Here is a 21,003-nt window from a genome sequence, read left to right on the forward strand (position 1 = left end):
TTGGTAGAATATACTTATTTACTGTCATAGCAGAAGAAGCGATTAGCTGACATTTCATAGGGCAGTCTCCCAAGAATAATCCTGAGGCAAAAGCAACTCCATCATCAGATGAGGCAGTGGAAGGAGGTGCAGCTGGGTGCCCTGCAGACCTGAAGTGTGTCGAGTTGCCCCACATGAGACCTTCTTGCAACCTTTTTCCGATCAGCAGCTTTGCTGTTTATAAATACTTCTTCTTTTTTATTGCCTCTGCCCTGATGGCCAAGCTCTTGGCGCAGATGGTCAGGACCACAATGAGGACTCCAACCAGGAATGTAACCACAGGCCAGAGGAAGCAGTGCAAGAGGACAGTCTCGTCGTGGGTGCACTTCAGCATCACATCATCTGGTCTGTGAAGAGAAGGAACAGAAGAGAGAGAAAATATAAACCAACTCGACATCATCAATTCATCATAAGTGGAAAGCATCTGCCATGGAAACAATAAAGGTGTTTTATTTGCATTAATGTTAGAAAATGATTCAGTAGACCATTTCATTCACTGCTTTCGTTAGCCCATTTATCACGAGCACTCATGGCAGGCCATGAGGGCCTTTCACTTGCAGTGTTTATGGGCTAACAAGTTCATTCAGATAAAAAAAATTAAAAAGCATTGGTACTTTAGGTCTTCCAGGAGTCCTGGTCATCACAAAGAGCTGTGAGAGATACAGTATCACACTGTGGACTGAAAAAACACTCCAGAAAAAACATGATACCAAACAGCAGCTGTAGATATCTGCCTCAAATGGCATCAGACACTGTGCAATGAGCTTAAAGTGCAATTAAAGCTTCCCTTTTAGCCCAAACATGTCCATGGGGCTATCTGGAGGCTCCTTACAAAGCCCTTCTGGTGGTTTGGGTGTGGATGGAAAGCCAGTCCCTGTCCTCAGCACTGCACTGCTGGTGGCCCAGGCTAGCCCAGCCACACCAGCAGACAGGGGTCTACACAAAACCTACCCCCAAGAGGACTCCTGTCCAGCCCCGGAGTGCCAGAGGATCCCAGCCCAGCTCCTTCCCAGCTGAGGCTATTTCAGCAATAAGCTGGGGTTTGGTACTACAAACATCAGCTGTTCAAGGGACTTGAGTTCACTCCTACAGGGGTGCTTTGGGGAGCCTCCCCTGAAGATCTGAACCCCTGTGCCTCTGCCAACAACATCTAATACACAGTCCCAGTCAGATCCGTGACAGATTTATGCATTTCAAAAGGGAAATGGAGGGACGAGAAGAATAGCAAGGAAGGGGCATCTCAAGAAGTTTGGAAATTCAGCATTGCCACATGCCTGGAAGATCAGGTGTCAATCTAACTCTTCTAAGTCTGGGAGGCTGGCTGGGAAATCTACTGACAGGTTTTTCTCAGCTCTGGCTGTTTCTGCTCTCCCTGCAGTTTTTAACAGAGTTATTAAATCAGTCTTGTGGCATTTGCACTTCGCTGCTGCTTTCCCACCTACAGCCAGAGACATGCAGTCTGCTGAAAAACTATCTGCCACAGAGGGAAACAGAACTTCTGCTAATTAGGAAAATATATATATCCTCTTGACTCCTCACTTGGTCCTCACTTACACTGAACACTCCCATCCCGCATTGCTTCATCAACACTACCCAGTGCTCACAGCCTAAAATGCTGCAGCCCAAGCTCATCCAGCCGGGTCCTGGGAATTAAGTTGTCCTAGCACAGGGGCACCTGGGAATCAGATACCTGCGCAATGACTGTGCTGTCTCTTCCCCAACAGCTTCATCCTGATCAGAAGGTAGCACTAAGAAAACATTCCCTTTAGGGGAAACAAAAAGAAACCTTGTTTCCTTCACAGAAAAGTTAACTAATGGACATGCCTGCAAATCTACAGGGCATTATCTGTCCTTAACGTGTTGGTGGAGCCAGACCACAAGGCTATACTTGATCCTTGATTTAATTGTACCCACATTTGCATTTTGGGGTCTCTCCCCCAGAATTGCTCTGTGGAGATTCCTCCTGCAAGTCCCCAAGTCTGGCACTTTGTGTCTCTATTTGTGTAGTAAGAAGCGGAATAAGTCTCTGATTATGAGCAGCTCGACTATATAAAAATTGAAACTTGGCAACACAGAAAATGGTCAAAAGAAACCCAGGTGTATTCAATAGTAGAATACATGAAGTCTGCTCAACTGGAATCCTCCAGACACATAATCAGCCACATGTGGAGACCATAAATTGAAGAAAATAACACTAACTTTATGGGCACAAACTCACCAGCCCATGCCATATAAATGACAGCACTCAAATAGAAAAATCCCTTCACAGGAGTTATAATACTGCTTCCCTCAGATTTACTGTATCATCATCTCTGAATAACAGAGTGCTAATTGGCAAAGAGGCCATAAGTAGGCAGCATTCAATCCTCACAGCTCTCACTTTACAAGTGATATTTAATTTTAAGTATTTTTTTAAGTGGATACAAATTAAAGAGTTCATAAATAAGGGGCAAGCGAACAAACTAGAAAATTGGATTCAGTTAAAGAAAAGAAAGTGTGATTGGGGAGAGCAAGATATCCTTTTGACTGAATCTTAGATATTTTTGAAAACATCTGTACCAAAGGTAGCAGCAATAGATGCCAAACACTCATTATAGGTATGACTGTAACTCTTGCAACTTAGTAATTTAAAAGAGTTTCTGTTTTGGAAAAGAGTCAAAGACTTGCAGAGGCCTTTAATGAAGGCTCAGGATAAGATTTGGGTTCAGATGTACATTATTGCTATTCTTAGCTACAGCAGGAGTCCTTGTGCAAGTCCTCCATGGCAATTCACTGTCAACTGCTCACAGCATCTCTTCAGACAATGCATCAGGTCATGACTGGGTCCTCCCAAAAATATATCATTAAATACTATTGGCACCACATTTAAGATATTAAATGCTCTTCTTTAGCCAACATGAGGGGGAAGCACTTGTGGAGGGTGACCCAGCACAGAGGAGAGCTCAGGGACCCTCGTGGATGTAGCTTCTCGGTACTGATCATTGGTGCCCCAAAATGGTGGGACAAATCTCAGCCCTGCTCCTACTTGGTTTGATCTGTGTGGTTATTCTGGAAGAACTACTGTGCTTTCAGCTGCTCTTTGTCTTATCCCAAATTAACTTTCCTCTGCAGACAAGCACTGCTGGACCCTATGAGCGAATGAGAATAGCTAATAAAGGCAGACAGCGCTGCCAGCAGATAGACCACATGCTCCTGGATGGCAATATCCTGGTTATCTGCCTATAGCAGCCCATGGAATCTTATCAAGATCAACTTCTTTGCATTCATATCATTCTTGCCCTGCTGTGTCAGGACCACCTCCTCTTTCCTCCTCTTTCCTGCATCTGCTGTCTTGCACGGAGAAGTTGCAGGATGTAAGGGAGAGCATTGGAGAGTGCTGGGGCGCTGGGAGGAGGAAGTGGAAGATGGGAGCATGGGCTTGGTGGTGCCCAGCTGAGGAGCCCTTCCCTGCAGATCCATCACCAGAGCTGACAGCAGTTATGGAAAGTGCTCTGGAAAACAGCTCAGAGGGTGTAACAGCAGCAGAGGGTCCCACTGAGACACAGCTTTTACAGCAGAGGGAAATACTTGAAGAAGGGTTACTGAAAATGTTTACTATTTTCCTTTACAAGATAACTCCTTTTACCTCTGCTTTTTTGGTGCTGAGATTGTAAACAACAACTTTCAAAGCAAAGAGAGAAAATCAGCCCTGCTGCAGCCACACGACATGCTGCATGAGACCCTGAACCCACTGCGCTGCTGCCATAGCCCAGGGCCAGTGCTGGCAAGGAGCCATGTGGCCAAACTGGCCAGCGTCCACAGCAAGAGCAGCCCAAGGAGGGGGGCCCAGGCAGCCAGACATCCCTCGCAGCAGGAACGCTGCAGCCCCAGGAGCTCTGCAGGAGATATGCAGAGGTAACTGCAGGGGCTTGGGAGCTCATTGTGGCCCCATGTGCCATGTCCTGCAAGTGAGGTAACTGGGCTGGTGCCCAGGTTTTCACTTGCTTCTTGGAAAGAGGGGTGGGGAGGCATAGAGTGGGTGGCTTGCAAGCCAGATTTGCAGGTCCTGGCAGGAGCCAGGGAGTGGCACGGTGAGAAGTGTGAGAGAGGGCCTAGGAGGCTGCCTGGCTAAAAAGCTGAAGAAGAAACATGTTTGCATTTGTTTTCAGGTGATCCATGCCAGGCTAAAAACTACAGGTATTTTGTGGGAGATCTGTAAGGTCCACAACAAGACTGGGAAAAATTAGGATGAATAGCAAGTCACTAATGATTAATTAACAGGTTAGGCTGCAGAGGCTTGATTTCATTTCTTCCAGGCTGTTTGTTATCCTCACACAATGGCATCAGTTTAGGTGAAGAGCTATCCTCCACCTCCTGAAGAATGAATTATCACACAGAGCAGAACAGCCACCACCACCCATTGAGCGTCGAAGGAACCGGTGAGGTGCAAAGAGCAGCTGTCCTCTGACATCTGAGTCTGCAGAATGTTTATGGACACCCCTGGGACAATTCCTAAGCAATCCTGCAGTGAAGCCCTGACCGTGGGACACCATCGTGCTGCTGGGCACCTCGCTGCAGCATCCTGCTTTGGGATGAGCTCTTTACCAGGTGCTGCACTAGCTGCCCCTTTGGGATCAGCAAGAGCTGCATCTGTCCTGCTATACTGCTACAAAAACCTTTAGCTTTGACTCCAGGGCTTGTATAGTGACTGATACAGGAGAGCTGCCCTGCATGTTTTTGAATCCAAACTATGCATACAGAGATACTTGCCTTGCCAAGCACAGATGGAGAACGTCACCAAGAGAGCAAAGTGACTAATTGTCAGCCATGAGGTTTATGTGGCCCATCACAGTTAACTTTTGAGCCCTGAGATAATCACGACAGGTGAGCTGTGAGATGAGTGAAGCCAGAGCTGGGCTGTGCTGGCAGAGGCAAGACCCCCAGCATGGTGCTGCACCATGATGGAGAAGACCAGAAGTTTAGAAACCAGATACCTTCAGGAGAATGAGCCTTCGAGTCTTTGTGATCTGCCCATGAAACAGAAGTACACAGCAACAGGAAAATACTGCAGGCACCCAAGAACACTAGATACTGGCCAAAGGAGCTGAAAATTTTAGCTGAAATCTCTGGATTCCACCTCTAAAACCATATCTGTTATCAACAGCAGAAGCAAGGAGAGCAGGAACCTGGAAAGGAGCCATGGAGCTGTCATGGGAATGGCAGGAGCAGCAGAGGCAGCTAGCAGGGCTGGGCAGAGAAAACAAGGGGTGGGTGGCAGGGGCAAGGGAGAAGGATGTATTTAAGAGGAAAGCAGCAAAAGAAGAGAGCTGTACTTCCACTGCAAGTAATGCCCTTCCTCAAGAAGAAAAAATAAATAGCTAGGACGTCCCAAACATAGTAAAGTAACTGCTTTTTTTTTTGCATGGCAAGGTCAGTGTGTATCGAAACTGTGGTTTTGACTTTTTCTTGCTACTTTTGTAGAGGTGAGTTGCATGTTCCCAGAGCCTGAACACTTCTTGTTTGGCATGGAAACAGAAAAGGGAAGGTGCCCCTGTTGCCAGAGGAAACCCCCTGACAAGAGACAAGGACAGGGCTTTGCTAGAAGTCCTCACAGCATCACTCTCTTGGTGCTGAGGCAGTGGTGCCAAACCCAAAGGAATTGTGTCATGTCTGGAAATATGCTTCTTTTCTCTGTGAAAATCAGCAGATATAATTAAAGACATTACCTTGTTCCTGAAAGTATAGTGCATTTAATAAACCCATTTTTGTTCTGTGACTTCCACATAATACTTCAGTTCAAAGACGTTGATGAGAGGAGTTGCGCGTATTCCCCCTAAGCTTGGTAATGGACCATCTCTTGTTTCTAGTGACTCTGCCACCGAGCTCTCCAGTAAAAGCAAAGCCTCTCCAGGGGATAAACTCAAACTCCTAACACCAGTTATCAGTACATAACACAGTGTCAGGGGCAAGAGAAAGACCTAGTGGGACAAAAGGGGAAAACCCTGAATGCTTTCAAGCCCTGCTCAGGCACTGAGATATGGTTCTACAGTGATGGCCACTGTGCAGCACCACTACTGCTGCCCAGCAGCAGCCCCAGGGTGAAAGAAGAATCAACAAATTTTTTAAAAAAGCCCTAAACAAGTCTCTACCTTAACTCTGAAAACAGAGTTTTCCCTTTCACTGAGCAGACAAGGAGGGAGGAATCTCATTTTCATGGCTAAAAGGTGAGACCAGTACTTATTTTTAGCAGGATTTTTTGCTCAGGGCTGGAGCCTCATGAGGCTCTGACCAGGGGTAACTGGATTAGTTGCTGAATTATGCAACACATCCCTGTTAGGCTCTGTCAAGCAAGTCCATAACAGACCCTTGATACAGCAGGCCTCCAACAGAGCCTTCAGAGCAACTACTGAACATCACGGGAAGAACTGCAATGCAGGGGTTACCAAAAAGTCATGGAGGACCAAAAAGTTACAGGCATGTAAACATTTCAGTCGGCACTTACGCACCACATAGTACAGTTTGTTTGCCACAGCAAAAGCTGGCAGAGGTGGGGAGATGGGATGGGTAATCTGGATTTAAAGATGTTTACAGTCCATATACACTTATTTTGACCACAATTATTCACATTCCTTCACTATGACAAGCACTTCTTATTACTTTTTCCCCTGTTGTTGCAAGACACAGAGATCCTCAGCTGGATGGCTGCAGGCAGGGGCAGTACCATGTCTTACTAACAGCAATATCCTTTCCCTCCCGGGCCCAAGCATTGCTAAACACGTGATACAGTAAAAGAAAGGATAGGTAATAGCAACATCATTTTATGATCAGAGAGAATTAATTTAGAAAACTTTGTGAAGTACCAAAGCAAGCCAAGCTTTCTCTTTCACCTTTTGTGAAAGAGCTGCACTACTACCTGAGTGCCCTTGGCTTCTGCAGATAATTATTCCCAGATAAATGACCCACAGGGTACCCCAACACCATACAGGTGGTCACCAATCAACAGACAGTGTTTGCTCTTCAACCATCAGGTGAATTCACCTACAGTATCCTTCAGCAAACACAGAGGAGCATAAAGCATGGCTGGTTCATTTGCTACTCTGTGGCAAGGAGACCAGACTGTTCTTGCTGGAATGGGTGAACTGAGAGCTGAAAACCAATAGTGCTATACAAATGAGCCACTAATAAGAAACAACTTGCCATATATTGCTCTACCCATTTCTACAGGGCATGAAACTGGGGGGTCTGGGCTGATGGAGAACTTGGTTTCTCTCATTCTTGTTGTTGATGTCAATATGACCTGTAACCTGAAGAAATAAAGTGACAGGATCTGTCCCATCCTGCCTCTTCTCACAGGCCTCCCACTTTAGGACACGCAGATGTGACCCTTGGTTACATGCAGTCATGACTACAGACCCCTTAGAACACTTGGTGTGAGATCTACCAATGCTGAAGCACTGGAGCTCAGCACCTCTTCAAAACTTTGACAACAGCCTGAGGACTTGATCTGAATTTGTCATTTATTTTGGGCTCTGAAACACTGGGAGGTGGTTTCTGCTGGGCAGGGCTCCCTACAGACCTGACTATCATCATATCAACAGACAGACAGACACCTTCTCCAGAGGTTTGGAAAAGCAACTTCCCCATGTAGCTTGCACCACTGGGCCCAATGGCAGCCAGAGAGGAGTGGGACACTACAGGTAAGCGCCAACCATGGCAAAGCAAAATCTTGATCTTCAGTAAAGCTCCAAGCTCCAAGCTAAGCTGTGCTTTGGTTCCCTAAGATAAATGCCAGACAGCTAGTTGTGCTGGGCCTCTCTACTTATATTAACAGAGAATGACTGAAATTGTCAAGTCTTCTTTTCAGCCCTTTTGTACAAATGGCATCACTTTCTTCTTCTTTTCAAACCAGCCTGCTGACAGGTGCCCCACCAAACTGAAGGGAGATGTTACCTGACAGTGTGTTCTGCATGCAGTAACAATTCTGAGATTTACGCTAAATTAAGCTTGATGAAGAGAAGATGATGTTCATTTGTTGTGTAGATATTTACCTAGAGTTTTATTCTGCTGTTTCAAAAGAGAGAGTATTAATACTGCAAACACTACTCTCTCTAAGGAACCTACAAGTCTGTTCTATGCTTTATACAGACTGACACAGAAGAGATAGCTCATCCACACAATTTAAAGAAAACTGACAAAATATACACACTTCTATTTTGAAGTGAACAGATTTTTCCCTCAGTTTGGATGATTTTTTTACTGCTTCGCAAGCTGTTTAGTCATCATAGCTCCAAAAGTATACCTAGGGAAGCACATTCCAAGTCAGCAAAACTTATCTCTCAAAGCACATTCCTATCTCCAGAAGAAAATAAATGTCATACACATTTCAGCTTAGACCATCTTCAAGTATCTCTGGCAGCAAGCCTGTCTCCTGCTGTACATAAATTGTTGTATGATCAGCAAAACACAGTGTTTCAAGGCAGTCATTGCATTTGGCAAGAACATCTAACAGTATAGGATGCAGCAACTATAAGGAAAAAGCCTTTCCCGAGTGCTGCATAATTCCTCAGTGTTAACCTATGTGAATGACAGAGTCTAGGCAGCATGATTCCTTTGAGAGAATTTTGCCTTTGCTTTACCTGTAGATGTGATGGGAGAACCAGCTCACCCAACTCTGGACACCTACTACCTAGGTGCCTGCACCCAAACAGATCACCCTGAGCTCCTTCACAGGAAAGAAATAAATACCTCTGGGCATCTGACAGGCATTTATTTTGGGATAAAATGAAAAGCTCCTATTTCTCTCCACTTACTATAAAAGCTACTTTTCACAGCATCTTGCCCCCACCAGCTCAGATGAATCCCATCCAAGATGTCTCCTGCACAAGATCCTGTGGTTCTGACCATCCTGCTTGCTCAGGCAGTGGCTGCTTCGGGTCCCAGGTCTCAACAGGCAGCACCTGCCTGCCCAACAAAGCCAAAACCATCACTCGGCTCCTGGTTCACAGACCCAAGCACTGGCACCTTATGGACCAAATCAGCTACCAGGAAGGTCCCAGCCAGGTCTGGTGTCACCACACAGGGTGCCCTCAGTTTTAACCTGTGCATGCTGTAGACCAGGGGTGTCAAACTCATTTCCATGGGGCGGGGGGGGGACACATCAGCCTCATGGTAGCCTTCAAAGGGCTGAACGTAACTTTAGGACTGTGTAAATGTAGGAGTAGTTACATTTATACAGTCCTAAAATTACATTAATCCCATTCAAGGCAACTGCAAGGCTGATGTGGTCCCCAGTGAAAATGAGTTTGACACCCTTGCGATAGACAGTTCTTTCCCCACTATAAGAAGCAAATATTTTTTGTTATATTACCTAGAATTAAAGGTTTCCCACTGCAAAGAGTTAACTAGGGACAATGGACTGTCATCATGGGCAGGTCAACCAGGTCCTTGGACAAACCTGCAGCCCCCCACAGGAGAGCTGGACATCTCTGTGCCAGCTACCCTGCCCTAGCTTCCCAGTTTCTCCAAGATCCTAGCACACTCTGGCATCTGTTTTCCTCCTATTTGTCTTAATAAACTTAAATATCTGATGCCAAGATGTTCACAATAAGCCCTGAACTGCACCAGCAAGTACCAGGCTACTCCTACCTAGGTCTCCCTCATCTGTTTAACTTCTAAACACTGGTGGCATAGGACCAGCCTTCTCCTTTAGTCCCTGACATGGCAGACATTTATTTGAGTGCTTAACTCAGCAACAAAGAACAGTCTTATCAGCTCTACCAAAATTACTTATCCTGGTCAAATTAAGCAAGTGTCATATGCCTCCAGAATTGGAGTCTAAACTCTGCAAAACCTTGGTTGATCTGAAAATCTTAAGTATTCTCTTTCTGCCTCCCTGTATACATGGACCTATCGTTCCAATTTGCCCAAAATCCTCCCAGGGTGCCTGCACACTGTGGTAACAGTAAGTTGCTGCCACCACATCACCTTTTGTTTCCCAGCACATCATCATCAGATGAGCAAAAGGACTCCTTCCTCTTCCTCTTCCCTGAAGGAAGGAAGCCACACATCACACACGTAAGTCCCATCAAGGCTGGTAGTAAAAGTAAGAATTGAAACAGGAGAGGAGATGATTTAAGTTACAACTTCCCACTCTGCAAGCATGTGTGAAAACCGGCAGTTCTGTGAACATTTGTTACACGTATCTGATTCGTTAAGCCTCCATGAACACAATTCCTGAGCTGGTTTGCACTATTTATTGGTCTCCCTTTTCTTCCAGCCCCTCATGAAGACAGCAGTATTTCTCTTCCATGAAGGCAAGAAACATTAATATCCAGAGATTTACCACATGAGTTTTAAAAGCTAAGATGCTTTTTGTTTTTTTCATAAAATTATATGTTTTAGGGGAAAATTTCCTCAGAGTTTTATATTTTTACTTCAAGTGGTAAAGCTGGTTTTCTACTTTCTATGTAGCTTTTCATCACTCGAGTTCTCTTGCAAAGTTCTACACTAAACTCTGTGTATGGATCAGTGTATTTATATATATTTTCAAACAGAACCAATGGACAGTTGCTAAACCGATGCATAAACACTTCTGCCTATGCAAATGTAGATTACTTACCTCAAGTGCTCATTAAAATAGCATGTAAATGATTGCGAACCCACTTTCTCTTTCCAGTATTTCTGCTTGTACGTGACGTTTTCAGAGTTCTCCTGATCGTCTCTTGCACAGGGAGGGATGTACGAACACTGCAAACACAAGGTGAAAAACAGAGTTACTTCTGTGCTCCAGGACATAGGGCATCACTCTCTCTGCATTTCCCTCATAATATCGTGTGACTGAAACAGGCAAAGGATACTAAGTACAAACTACAAAGAAATAAAAAAAGAAAAGTTAGCTGAATTTTACTTCAATTGCTAGTTACTCCCTGCTGGTACTGGAAAAGAATCTGCCAGCATTCAGAAATGAAATAAAGGCTTTATCACTGTTTCGTTCCCTTATCAAACCAAACTGCCACATAACACCTTGGGGTTTTGCATGATAAATGTGAAGGTGATTGTTTCATTTTGATGTATTCCTAGCCAACTGCATGAATTAGATTTGAATTACTTCATCTTTTCAGGGAGGCACAAGTTTTGTTTAGTGCCATGCTAATAAATAACTAAAATATTGCAGCAAGCTTTCCCGGAGATGATGAGATATCTGATATCTGGCTGATACCTGCTGGCAAAAGACAAGTGTTCTTTCACTGTTTCAGTACAGGGAAACAAACACAGAAAGTTCAAAGCCCCAATTCAGCAAAAAGGTTCAGCATCTGCTTCTACCATATAGAAGTCAACAAGAGCTGAGTGTGCAGCTGAGCTATCTGCAGATCTCACCCTCAGACATCTGCTTCAAAGCCCAAAGAGATCAAAGGATGTTCCTCCCCCACCTCACTGCACTTGGGTCTGGGCTTTCAGAGTCTCAGCTCTGGGTCGCGCACAGCCCACATATCTTGTTTCTAGTCTCATCTTCGACACATCACCCTTCCCTCCTAGCCACAGTGAATTAAACAAGTTTAAAAAAAAAGTAGTCCACTGAGTAAAATGTTGGCAGTATCAAGATCTCAGTGTCTAAGCAAAATCCCTCCTGTTGTTACCAGGCATCCATATGGGAGGTCGTTACATGAGACGTTGAACCGAACTGAGCAACACAGCTTCACTTTTCCTCAGATAACATAAAGGCTTTTGGCCCTGGAGGATGCATGAAGAGAAAGGCTCAAGGTGCACAGACAGATATTTAATTCCTTTAAAACTGGGAGCCGCAAGCGGAAAAACATGACTGGGAAGGTAGCTAAAAAATCTGCTACTTAGGTAGGATAAGGAAGCAAGAATCCCCACAAATTATCACAACATGAGTTTCTTCATAGTATCTGGAAGGCAGTAAGAACAAGCAGAGAAACACTCCCTCTAACCTGGAAATAAAGACCACCATGACCCACTATGCCTACTGAGTGCTTTCTTCTCCTTCTCCATCTGGTGAGGCTTCACAGGGGCCTACCATGCCCCCAGTTGCATGCTATATCTGAGCTGTACAGATCTAGACGTCCATCTCAACCACACGACAGCTTCAATCTTTGTCATTCGTTGGGGATGGGATAAATCTCCAGATTTTTTTGGCTTGTCATGTAAAACATGACCACTTCTGTCAGCACTTACAAATGCTACAAGTAGCATCCATGCTTCAAACTGGAAGGATCTGCAAGGTCTTGTTTGTTGCTTCCAAGTTGAAATTTGTCTTTTTCACATGCAAGGGTGCCTGTTTCCACATGTGCCCACAGCCAGTGTTGCCACAGCACTGAACTCCCTTTAGATCCCTGTTCAGATGACCTAAACAAGGATTCTCCCACTGCTGATGACAAACAACAGAAATGAGCAGCAACACCACTCTACCTCAGAAGCCAGGACACAGGATTTATCACAAGTTATTTCCTTCTTAGATAATATTCCTTGGCCGGCAATGGTTTTGGTTTAATTGCGTACTTTGGAAGCATCAACCAAAATCCTCTTTCCTCACATCTGTGCAGCAGCTAGAAGGAGTCAGCAGATTTGGCACGAGGACACCCGAGGGCAATGCTGGCTCTGCTCTGTCCCCTTGACAGTCACCAACATGCCACACCACCCTACCTGGTCCCCTCCTGGTGCTCCCTGCTCGGCTCAGGGTCCAGCACTCCCAGCCTTCTCCATTCTGCTATTCTTCTTCATGAAGCCTTTCAGATCCTGCTGTGGAAACAGTACCATATCCCACCAGTTCTACACTCACTGCCTATGTCTGACTGTAACCTACACCTTGCTCTTTCCCAAGCCCCCAGCTTTTAGATATGCTCTTGCAATACAGCGATACAAGAGAGCAGAAGTAAACAGACTTTACTTAGAGTTCCCCAAACCAATCAGCACATCAAATGCAGAACTAGACAGAACAACTAGGTATCAATATACATTTTTTGGCCTAAATTTCCTCACTGATATCAAAAACTCCTTTTCGTGCGGTACCAACTCCAGCATGAAGCTCCCCTCTCTCCTCTGAAATGTTTCTTCATCACGGATGAGCCTAATCCTGTCCTCTGCTATGAAAGCGTGACCGCCACACCACTCCTTTGCTGGCCAGACTTTCTCTGGATCCTTCAGAGACTTACCTCCCCCAAATATTATGTGAATCCTTCACAAAGTTCACAACCTCGTGAACCATTGTTTGTCCCCATTTTGAGTTTCAGGCTTAGAAACAGCTGCAGAGATCTCTTTTCTCAAGAGATGTCCATCTGAATGGACAAGTAGCAAGCTGTAACACTCTCCAAGGACAGCTCCATCACAGAGGACTTCACAATTTTTGACATCAGTCCCCAGGCTTTTAGCTCAATATGAAGATATTAAAAATGAAGTCTTTCAGGGAAGGGATTTTGCTTGGTTTAGAAGATGTAAAGGGGCTCACAAACAGCTTCCCCAATCAACATGTCCATCTTTTCCCATGCCAAGGTGAGACAGTGTGTGGGAGTACCGCAAATACCTACAGGAGGGACACATGGACGTTGGGGACAATGGTGAATATGCTCCCTGTAACTCAGACCTCACACCACTCTTTGCACAAACAATTCCAATAACAGTTGACAGAAAACACGCTGGATTCATTTCCACATCTTTATCTTCATGTGGAAAATGCAAAGGAGACACTCAGGGGTTTGTCATAAATTCACGGGACCTCATTGTTTGAGCCTGTCAAGAATTAGCAATCTTGAAAAGAGGAGTGGTCTCTGCCCAAGGCAAAATGATCATCATATGAATCCCAGAAGTCACCTTGGATCATTTCCTCAACCTGATCAAGGCCTTGAGCAATGATGAACACCCAAGGTCCAACTCCAACATGGACTTACCACCTGCTGCACAAACACCGGAGCTTGTTTGCCTCCCCAGGATGCCAGCACGATTCATACTAACCTGAAGTTCATTTGAGCCCTTTCTGACCCATGTAGGTGGTGGATCTCTCTTTCCTCAGCCTCCCAAGCACACTTCTTGGGGACTCTGCTTGATCAGCTGTATCGCCCTCCAAAGCACAGTCAGCAGGCAGATAAAAGGAAACCATAACCTGGCAACTTCCGCTGATGTGAGTTGCTGGTTGAACCCGAAACGACGTCCCACTTTGGCAACAGGCAATTTCTGAAAGGTTAATTCCACAGTCCTCCCCAACAAGACAGAGTATGAAATTCTACCATCAAAACAAACAAATGCCAAGCAGTTCAAAGCAAGTTAGGATGCCTTGTGCTCAACTGCAGCTCATGCAGCAACATCCATTTTCAATGGAAGTGTCCCACTCTATATTTCTTTGAGGTTTTTTTTTCTTAAATAAGTTACAGTGAAATTGGGGAATAGTACTTAAGATTAGACATTCAGAGTAATTCTAACGGAGCGGAGGCCTTTTCAGCGGATCTATTGGTACATGGTGCCATAATCGCACCTCCTACACCATGTCATAGCAACAATAAAATTATGATGTAATTCAAATACAGTCTCAATTACACTGTTCAAAATCAGTATCAGGCTAATGATATTGCCCCTTCACTCAAAGCCAGTGTTTGGATAGAAGACTCAGGATTCAATTCAGTAAAAATGTCAGCGAGCAGCTAAAATACCTTTACATCAAGGTTTTGTAAGATCTCTATGTGTGTGTGCTCCTGGGTGCTCTCATCTGCAGATGTCTGTGAAGATTCCTGGTTCCTTCTGAACACTTAATCAGAGCAGATAGTCTTCCGTATCATGGTGAAGGGACAGAGGCATGAACTCCTGACCATGGTTTAGCTCCCAGGTTGTATTTCACGCTTTTCAATGATTAATTCTTGCCTAAATCGGCCAGATTTTTTAGGAAAAAGAAGCCAGACTTAGTAGGCTTTGAGGGAAACTGTCTCAAGCCTGGAAGACACTGTCTACAAGATGAGACCAAGAAAATCCCAAATGCAAATAGATGTAAGGATCCAAAGGCGAAACAAGTCAGCCCATGAGAAGACAAGCCAATAGCACTAAGAAGCAAATCTCCAGCCTCAGTCTCCAAGTGATTTATTGAGGACTGACCTGCTGGTTACTGGTGAATGTACCATTTGCTTGGTGTGGTAGAGAACCCCCACATTGTGTGCTGTGCAGGTTGGGAAGCTTGTGATGAAATGAAGGAGCGGAAAGGACGCTCCAGGTAAGTATCACTGCAAAAGTACAATGCACCACTGAAGCCAAGATTTTCTGACTCCTGATTGCCAAGTGTACTGGGTTTGCATGGCAAGATTTTGGTAGCAAAGGGGATACACGGGTAGCTTCTGTGAGAGCCTGCTATAAGTTTCTGCTACGCTCAACAGAGCCAATGCCAGATGGTTCCAAGATGGAACTGCCACTGGCCAAAGCTGACCCTATCAACAATGGTAGAGGTGCCTATGCGATAACATACTTCAGAAGGGGGAAAAATTGCTCTGACACAGCAACTGGAGAGAGGTTTGAGAATATGTGAGAGAACAACTCTGCAGACACCAAGGTCAGTGAAGAAGGAGAGGGAGAAGCTGCTCCAGGCACGAGAGCAGAAATTCTCTTGTAGGCCATGGTGAGGCCGGCTGTCCCCTGAAGCCCATGGAGGTCCATGGTGGAGCAGAGATGCACCTGCAGTCCAGGTAGGACCCTACACTGGAGCAGGCTCCTGGCAGCACCTGTGGCCCCATGGAGAGAGGAGCTCGGGCTGGAACAGGTTTGCTGGCAGGACTTGTGACCCTGTGGGGGACGCAGGCTGGAGCAGCCTGTTCCTGAAGAACTGCAGCCCATGGGAAGGACCCACACTGAAGAAGCTCATGGAGGCCTGTCTCCTGTGGGAGGGACCCCACGCTGGAGCAGGGGAGGAGTGCGAGGAGGAAGGAGCAGCAGAGACAACGTGATGAACTGACCACAACTCTCATTCCCGGTCCTCCTGTGCCACTTGGGGAGAGAAGGTAGAAAAATCAGGAGTGAAGTTGAGCCTGGGTGTTTCAAGATTTGGGTTTATTTCTCATTACCCTTCTCTGATTAACTTCAATTAAATTAATTGTCATGATTAAATTAATTTCCCTGAGTCAAGTCTGTTTTGCCCGTGACAGTAATTGGTGAGTGATCTCTCCCCATCCGTATCTTGATCCATGAACCTTTTGTTGTATTTTCTCTCCCCTGTCCAGCTGAAGAGGGGAAAGACAGAGTGGTTTTGGTGGACACCTGGTGTCCAGCCAGGGCCAACCCACAACACCAGGCAATGTATGAGCTTTTCCTAACTTTGTGAGCATCTCTGTGCACTACTGAGTTATCTTCATGGCCTAGAAGGGAGGAAGCACTGCCACAACCATCCCGCTATGGCAGGAGATGAGCAGGGGGACTTGCTCTATTAGTATAAAAAAATGCTTCCCTCCCAGCTGACTGCACTGATGGAGCTGGAGCTGAGCCTCTTGTGTTTTTCACCTGCTTCCCTCAGCACAGAGAAACCCACCAGGAGTGACCAAACCCACAACCCCTCACAGAGGCTGGAGGCAGCGAGGGGTGCCCCAGGTGAGGCGGGAGGTTGGTGTGGTTTATCTGCAGCGCCCGGGGCTGCTTCCAGAGGAATCACTAGACAGCATCTGCAGAATTTGCCCATCACAGGCACCAGTGCAAACACAGAACTGACGCTTCACCAGATGCACCAGACCCTTCCAAAATCATTGTAGCGCTGGGCATATTTTGGTATTAAACATCCTCTGTCATGGGTCATACTTAAGAGAATCCAAAAGCAATTCTGTTTACAAGTACATGGAGGAGATAACTGTGTATAACCTCATCAGGCTGAGTGGTGACAGAAAGAAGTGTGACAGGAGCACACGCAGAGCACACACAAGGAGCAGTGGCTGCCTCTGCTCTGCACCCCTGTCCAGGGACAGGGACAGGGACAACCGGCTCCTGCTGCGCAGCTGCTGATGTGTCAGGCTCACCTGTCACTCCAACAAAAGTCTCTTTATCAAAACAGTGGGCAGGTTCTTCCTGCCCTACACTTAACTTTAAACATAGAAAAGGAAAAGTCTAAAAAGCTGGGAAGTCGATATTTTTAGCATCTGACAAAACCCACTGTTATTTTACCAAATAAAAACCTATAGCCTGGCCCCTATGCTGGCCGTATGTGGTGCCGACTCACTCAACGGCCAGAGTGATAGTGACAAATTGACTTTGGAATTAATCCCCCTTTGGCCTTATCTCAGAGATTATTATTGCTATCAAGACAGCTGAAGAAAGGCTACCATCCCTCGGCTGAAATTTCTCCCTCTGAGATAACAATTAAATTTATAAAAAAAATTCCACGAATCGCTTGGTCTGAACACAAATGTAATCATGCCTGGTGCTTTATATATACATTTCTGGATTAACTCTGACCCAGCTATATAATCTTTTAAGAGCTACAATGAATCCTGGGCTGTACAACGATGTGATTATCTTAGGAAGCAAGAGAGAGAAAAATTACAAAGCATTCTTTTTCCTGCAGCTGGACTTCTCTAGAGCAGATAGATTCGCAGCTGCTCTTGTGTTTATACACCAGTCCACTCCACTACAGAAAGTAGAATATTTTTAGCTCAATACACTGGGGATTTTTGGTGGGGAGTGAAGCTGCCAACTGATTCAGTATTGTTGCATGTTTTAAGGAGCCTGAACTATGACTTTTCTGCACTGTTGTTTTACCAGGAAGAATTGCTGCCCCACAAAGAGAAGCAGCTAAACAGAATGCAAAATTTAAAGACTGATCATAACAAAATTGGTGGGTTTTTTTTCCTTCTAGTTATTTGGAACTGATTAGTGTGCCGTATGTCTAATTGCATGAACACAAGTGAGCATGTTGTGGGAAGGTGATGGAAATGGGAAGGGTTAAATGTCTCCTGAGGTGTTTATTCATAAATACATACTGGATCCCAAGCACTAAATCCAGCAGATTGCTAGTCTGTTGGTACGACTAGTCTATCTCAGCATAACATCCTGAAAGCTTTTAAAGATGGTGACACTTTAGGACAAAAATTAAAAGAATGTAACTGCTTAGCTACACAGACATTAAACTTGGGAAAAAAGGGAAAACCAAAGTGACAGCTACACATGTCATTCCTTTAAAAGGATATGTGTTCCTAATGAAAGCTAAACAACTTTTCTTCTTATTTTGTATTGGTTTTACGTAAGCTCCTTAAGGTAAGGAAAACAATTGGAGCACATTTTTTATTTCTATGTTGTTTTCCACTTGGCTAAATTCAATTACTACCAGAGAATGCGGTTACATCAAAAAATACATCCTTTCTTCTTGGTCTCATCTGGTAAATCAGATTCAATGCTCAGCGATCAATATGCCAGAGTAAACAGTCCGCGCCTAGAGATGCAAGGTGCAAGCTAGGGAAAATGGATTATATTTGTAAAAGCATGCAAGTCCAACATGCTGCCAACACACAGCCCTGTGTTTCTTTGTTAATTGTTGAATAAAAACAGGCTTCTGAGTGACATTTACAGGTATTGCTTCTGAAGTTCTGGGTGCCTCCCTGCGGAAATCGTAATCCAGTAATTGTAATTCTCCTCTTCCCAATGGACTTCCAGAAAGGCATGAGAAGATGAGATCAAGAAGTAAAAACAAAACAAAACACTGGGACTACTCAGGGAGATGTTATGGCTGCAGCCCAGTTTGGAAGCCTCTGCTGAAACTGAGGGTGCTGCAGGAGATGCAGAGCCCAGGCACGCTGGTGGCACAGCTCAACACCCACCTCCCTCCTCCCACCTCTTGCCCCTGGTGGACATGGCCACAGCAGGACCATCGGTCCATGCTCAGGGGCAGCCACACTGCAGCAACACAACATCTTCACACTATATCAAAAGGGCATTTCATCAACCACCCCCAGCCCACCTGAAGGTAGAGAGGGTTAGAGAAGTCCTGGTGCTTGGACAGCTGGGTGCTCACAGTGGACCTCTCTGTAACCATGGCCATCTTCCACAGGTAGCCTGGCAGCAGCACCCCCATGGAAAGGTGCAGCAGGCACCATCCAGCTCTGCGGCTTCATCGCTCATTGCTTCTGAGTGGTGCCAACAATCTAATCCAAATCCTGTCAGACTTATCGTTCTACTTCTCGCTCTGCTGATTTTTGCCCCAACAAAGCCCACAAGCTGCCAAGGGGAAAAAAACAACCACCAAACCCAAAGCTTGCAACTTAATCCATATTCCAAGTGACAGAGCCACACGGTTGTAACTATGACAGCGGAGATGCGAGGCTGCCCATTCCAAACTGGACACAAAAGCCCACTCCCCAGCCCCTGCATGCAGACCCCTGCATCATGCAGAGCACGACCCTTGGCACTGTGCTACATACACATCTTGGTTGAAGAGCTGAAATTCGCTCCTCCAGTACACTCCTAATTTTGGGTTCTTTCAGGTGGAAGGTGTGTGTGTGGGGGATATTCTGCCACATTTTTTTATTTTCTGGAAACTACTTAACAAAATCTCCTCCACTCAGGCAGTACGCTTAGCAAGCTGATATTTACTCAGCATGAAAAGGGAGAATAACTGTATTTAAAGAAAGAAAAAAACACAAGTCACACACTGCCTTCAAACTATTCTAGTTTGCTAGAAGATGCAACTTTAAAGATACCTCTGTTCGGTGTGTTTTTGTGTGGGTGATGGAAAAGTTTGAGAATCAAAACAGCACCAAAGAAACTTCTGTTTCAGTACAGAGCTTTCCCCAGCGCCCCGTCACCTGCGGCTCCGTTAAAATTTCTCCTTGCGCTTCGGGCAGCTGCTCTGTGAAGCCCCTCACCCTCGGGGACACACTGCCCAACAGCAGCAGGACTTTCTCCCCAGCTTCTCTCCAGCGTCCCGGGGCCACCCCGGGGACCGGCAGCGGAGCCGACCCACTGTTCCCACCGTGCTGCTGGCCCGGGGCAGCCCTGCACCCGTGGGAGGGATGACCTGGGGCTGAGGCTGTACGGAAATACATACATATATATATACACATATAATGTGGGTGTGTATATATATTGTTACACTATATATAGCATAGTGTTATACTACACTACATAGTATAGTGTAGTACTATATAGTGTGTGTGTTTCACAGAATCACAGAATGTTAAGGATTGGAAGGGACCTCAAAAGATCATCTAGTCCAATCCTCCTGCTGGAGCAGGAACACCCAGATGAGGTTACACAGGAATGTGTCCAGGCGGGTTTTGAATGTCTCTAGAGGAGACTCCACAACCTCCCTGGGCAGCTATGTATACACACACTATGTAAAGTATTTGTAAATATATATATACATATATATATATACAAACATACACACTATACATATATACTTTTTGCTGAGTAACAGCACAGGGACGTTTCAAAAGGATGCTCCGCGACTTCATCCATTCCTCCCATCAGAGAAAAACCTGCACCCGATGGAGGGTGGTGGCAGGGGACCCTGACCCTAAATGAGGGCGAAAGGGCACTCAGCACCGCGGCGACGGGGCAGGATTTGCCCTACGGGACATCCCAGCACCACCACCACTCCCCTACCCCGCCATTCAGGAGCGCGGCGCTGCGCGGGTCTCACCTTGGGGTTGGTGCGGAGCTGCCGCTCGTCCTCATGGAGCAGCGCAGGGGCGGAGGAGCGGGAGGTGCGGACCAGGACCTGCAGGCAGGGGTAGCGGGCGGTCCCGCGGCAGGCGGCCCCGCAGGAGAAGGTGCAGGAGAAGCGCTCCCCGAGCTGCCGCACCGCCAGCACCGTGCAGTTAGCCGAACCGCCGCCTCCCCGCTCCTGCAGCGCCGGGCGCAGCCAACAGCAACCCAAACCCAGCAGGGAAAGCAAGCCGGCGGCGATGAGGAGGAAACCCAGTCGCATGCTCTTGTCCTCCGCCTCCGTGTATTCGTAAACCGCCCGGCTCCGCGCCATCGCCCCGTTGCCGCTGACATCCGCCGCCGGGCAGCCGC

The 21,003-nt window shown here is 46.0% G+C and overlaps 1 protein-coding gene across 1 annotated transcript; it reads right to left on the reverse strand.

Annotated features, from left to right (window-relative positions):
* Positions 1-217: 217 nt before the first annotated feature.
* Positions 218-21,003, reverse strand: KCNMB4 (potassium calcium-activated channel subfamily M regulatory beta subunit 4; the record flags this gene model as incomplete). Its single annotated transcript, XM_080349701.1, has 3 exons — positions 20,627-21,003; positions 10,637-10,764; positions 218-386 (listed from the first exon to the last, which is right to left on the reverse strand). Exons 1-3 carry the CDS (start codon positions 20,963-20,965, stop codon positions 218-220), a joined length of 636 nt encoding a protein of 211 aa, XP_080205827.1. The 5' UTR covers positions 20,966-21,003.

The sequence above is a fragment of the Nesoenas mayeri genome (assembly GCF_963082525.1).
Source record: "Nesoenas mayeri genome assembly, chromosome: 1".
NCBI lineage: Eukaryota > Metazoa > Chordata > Aves > Columbiformes > Columbidae > Nesoenas > Nesoenas mayeri.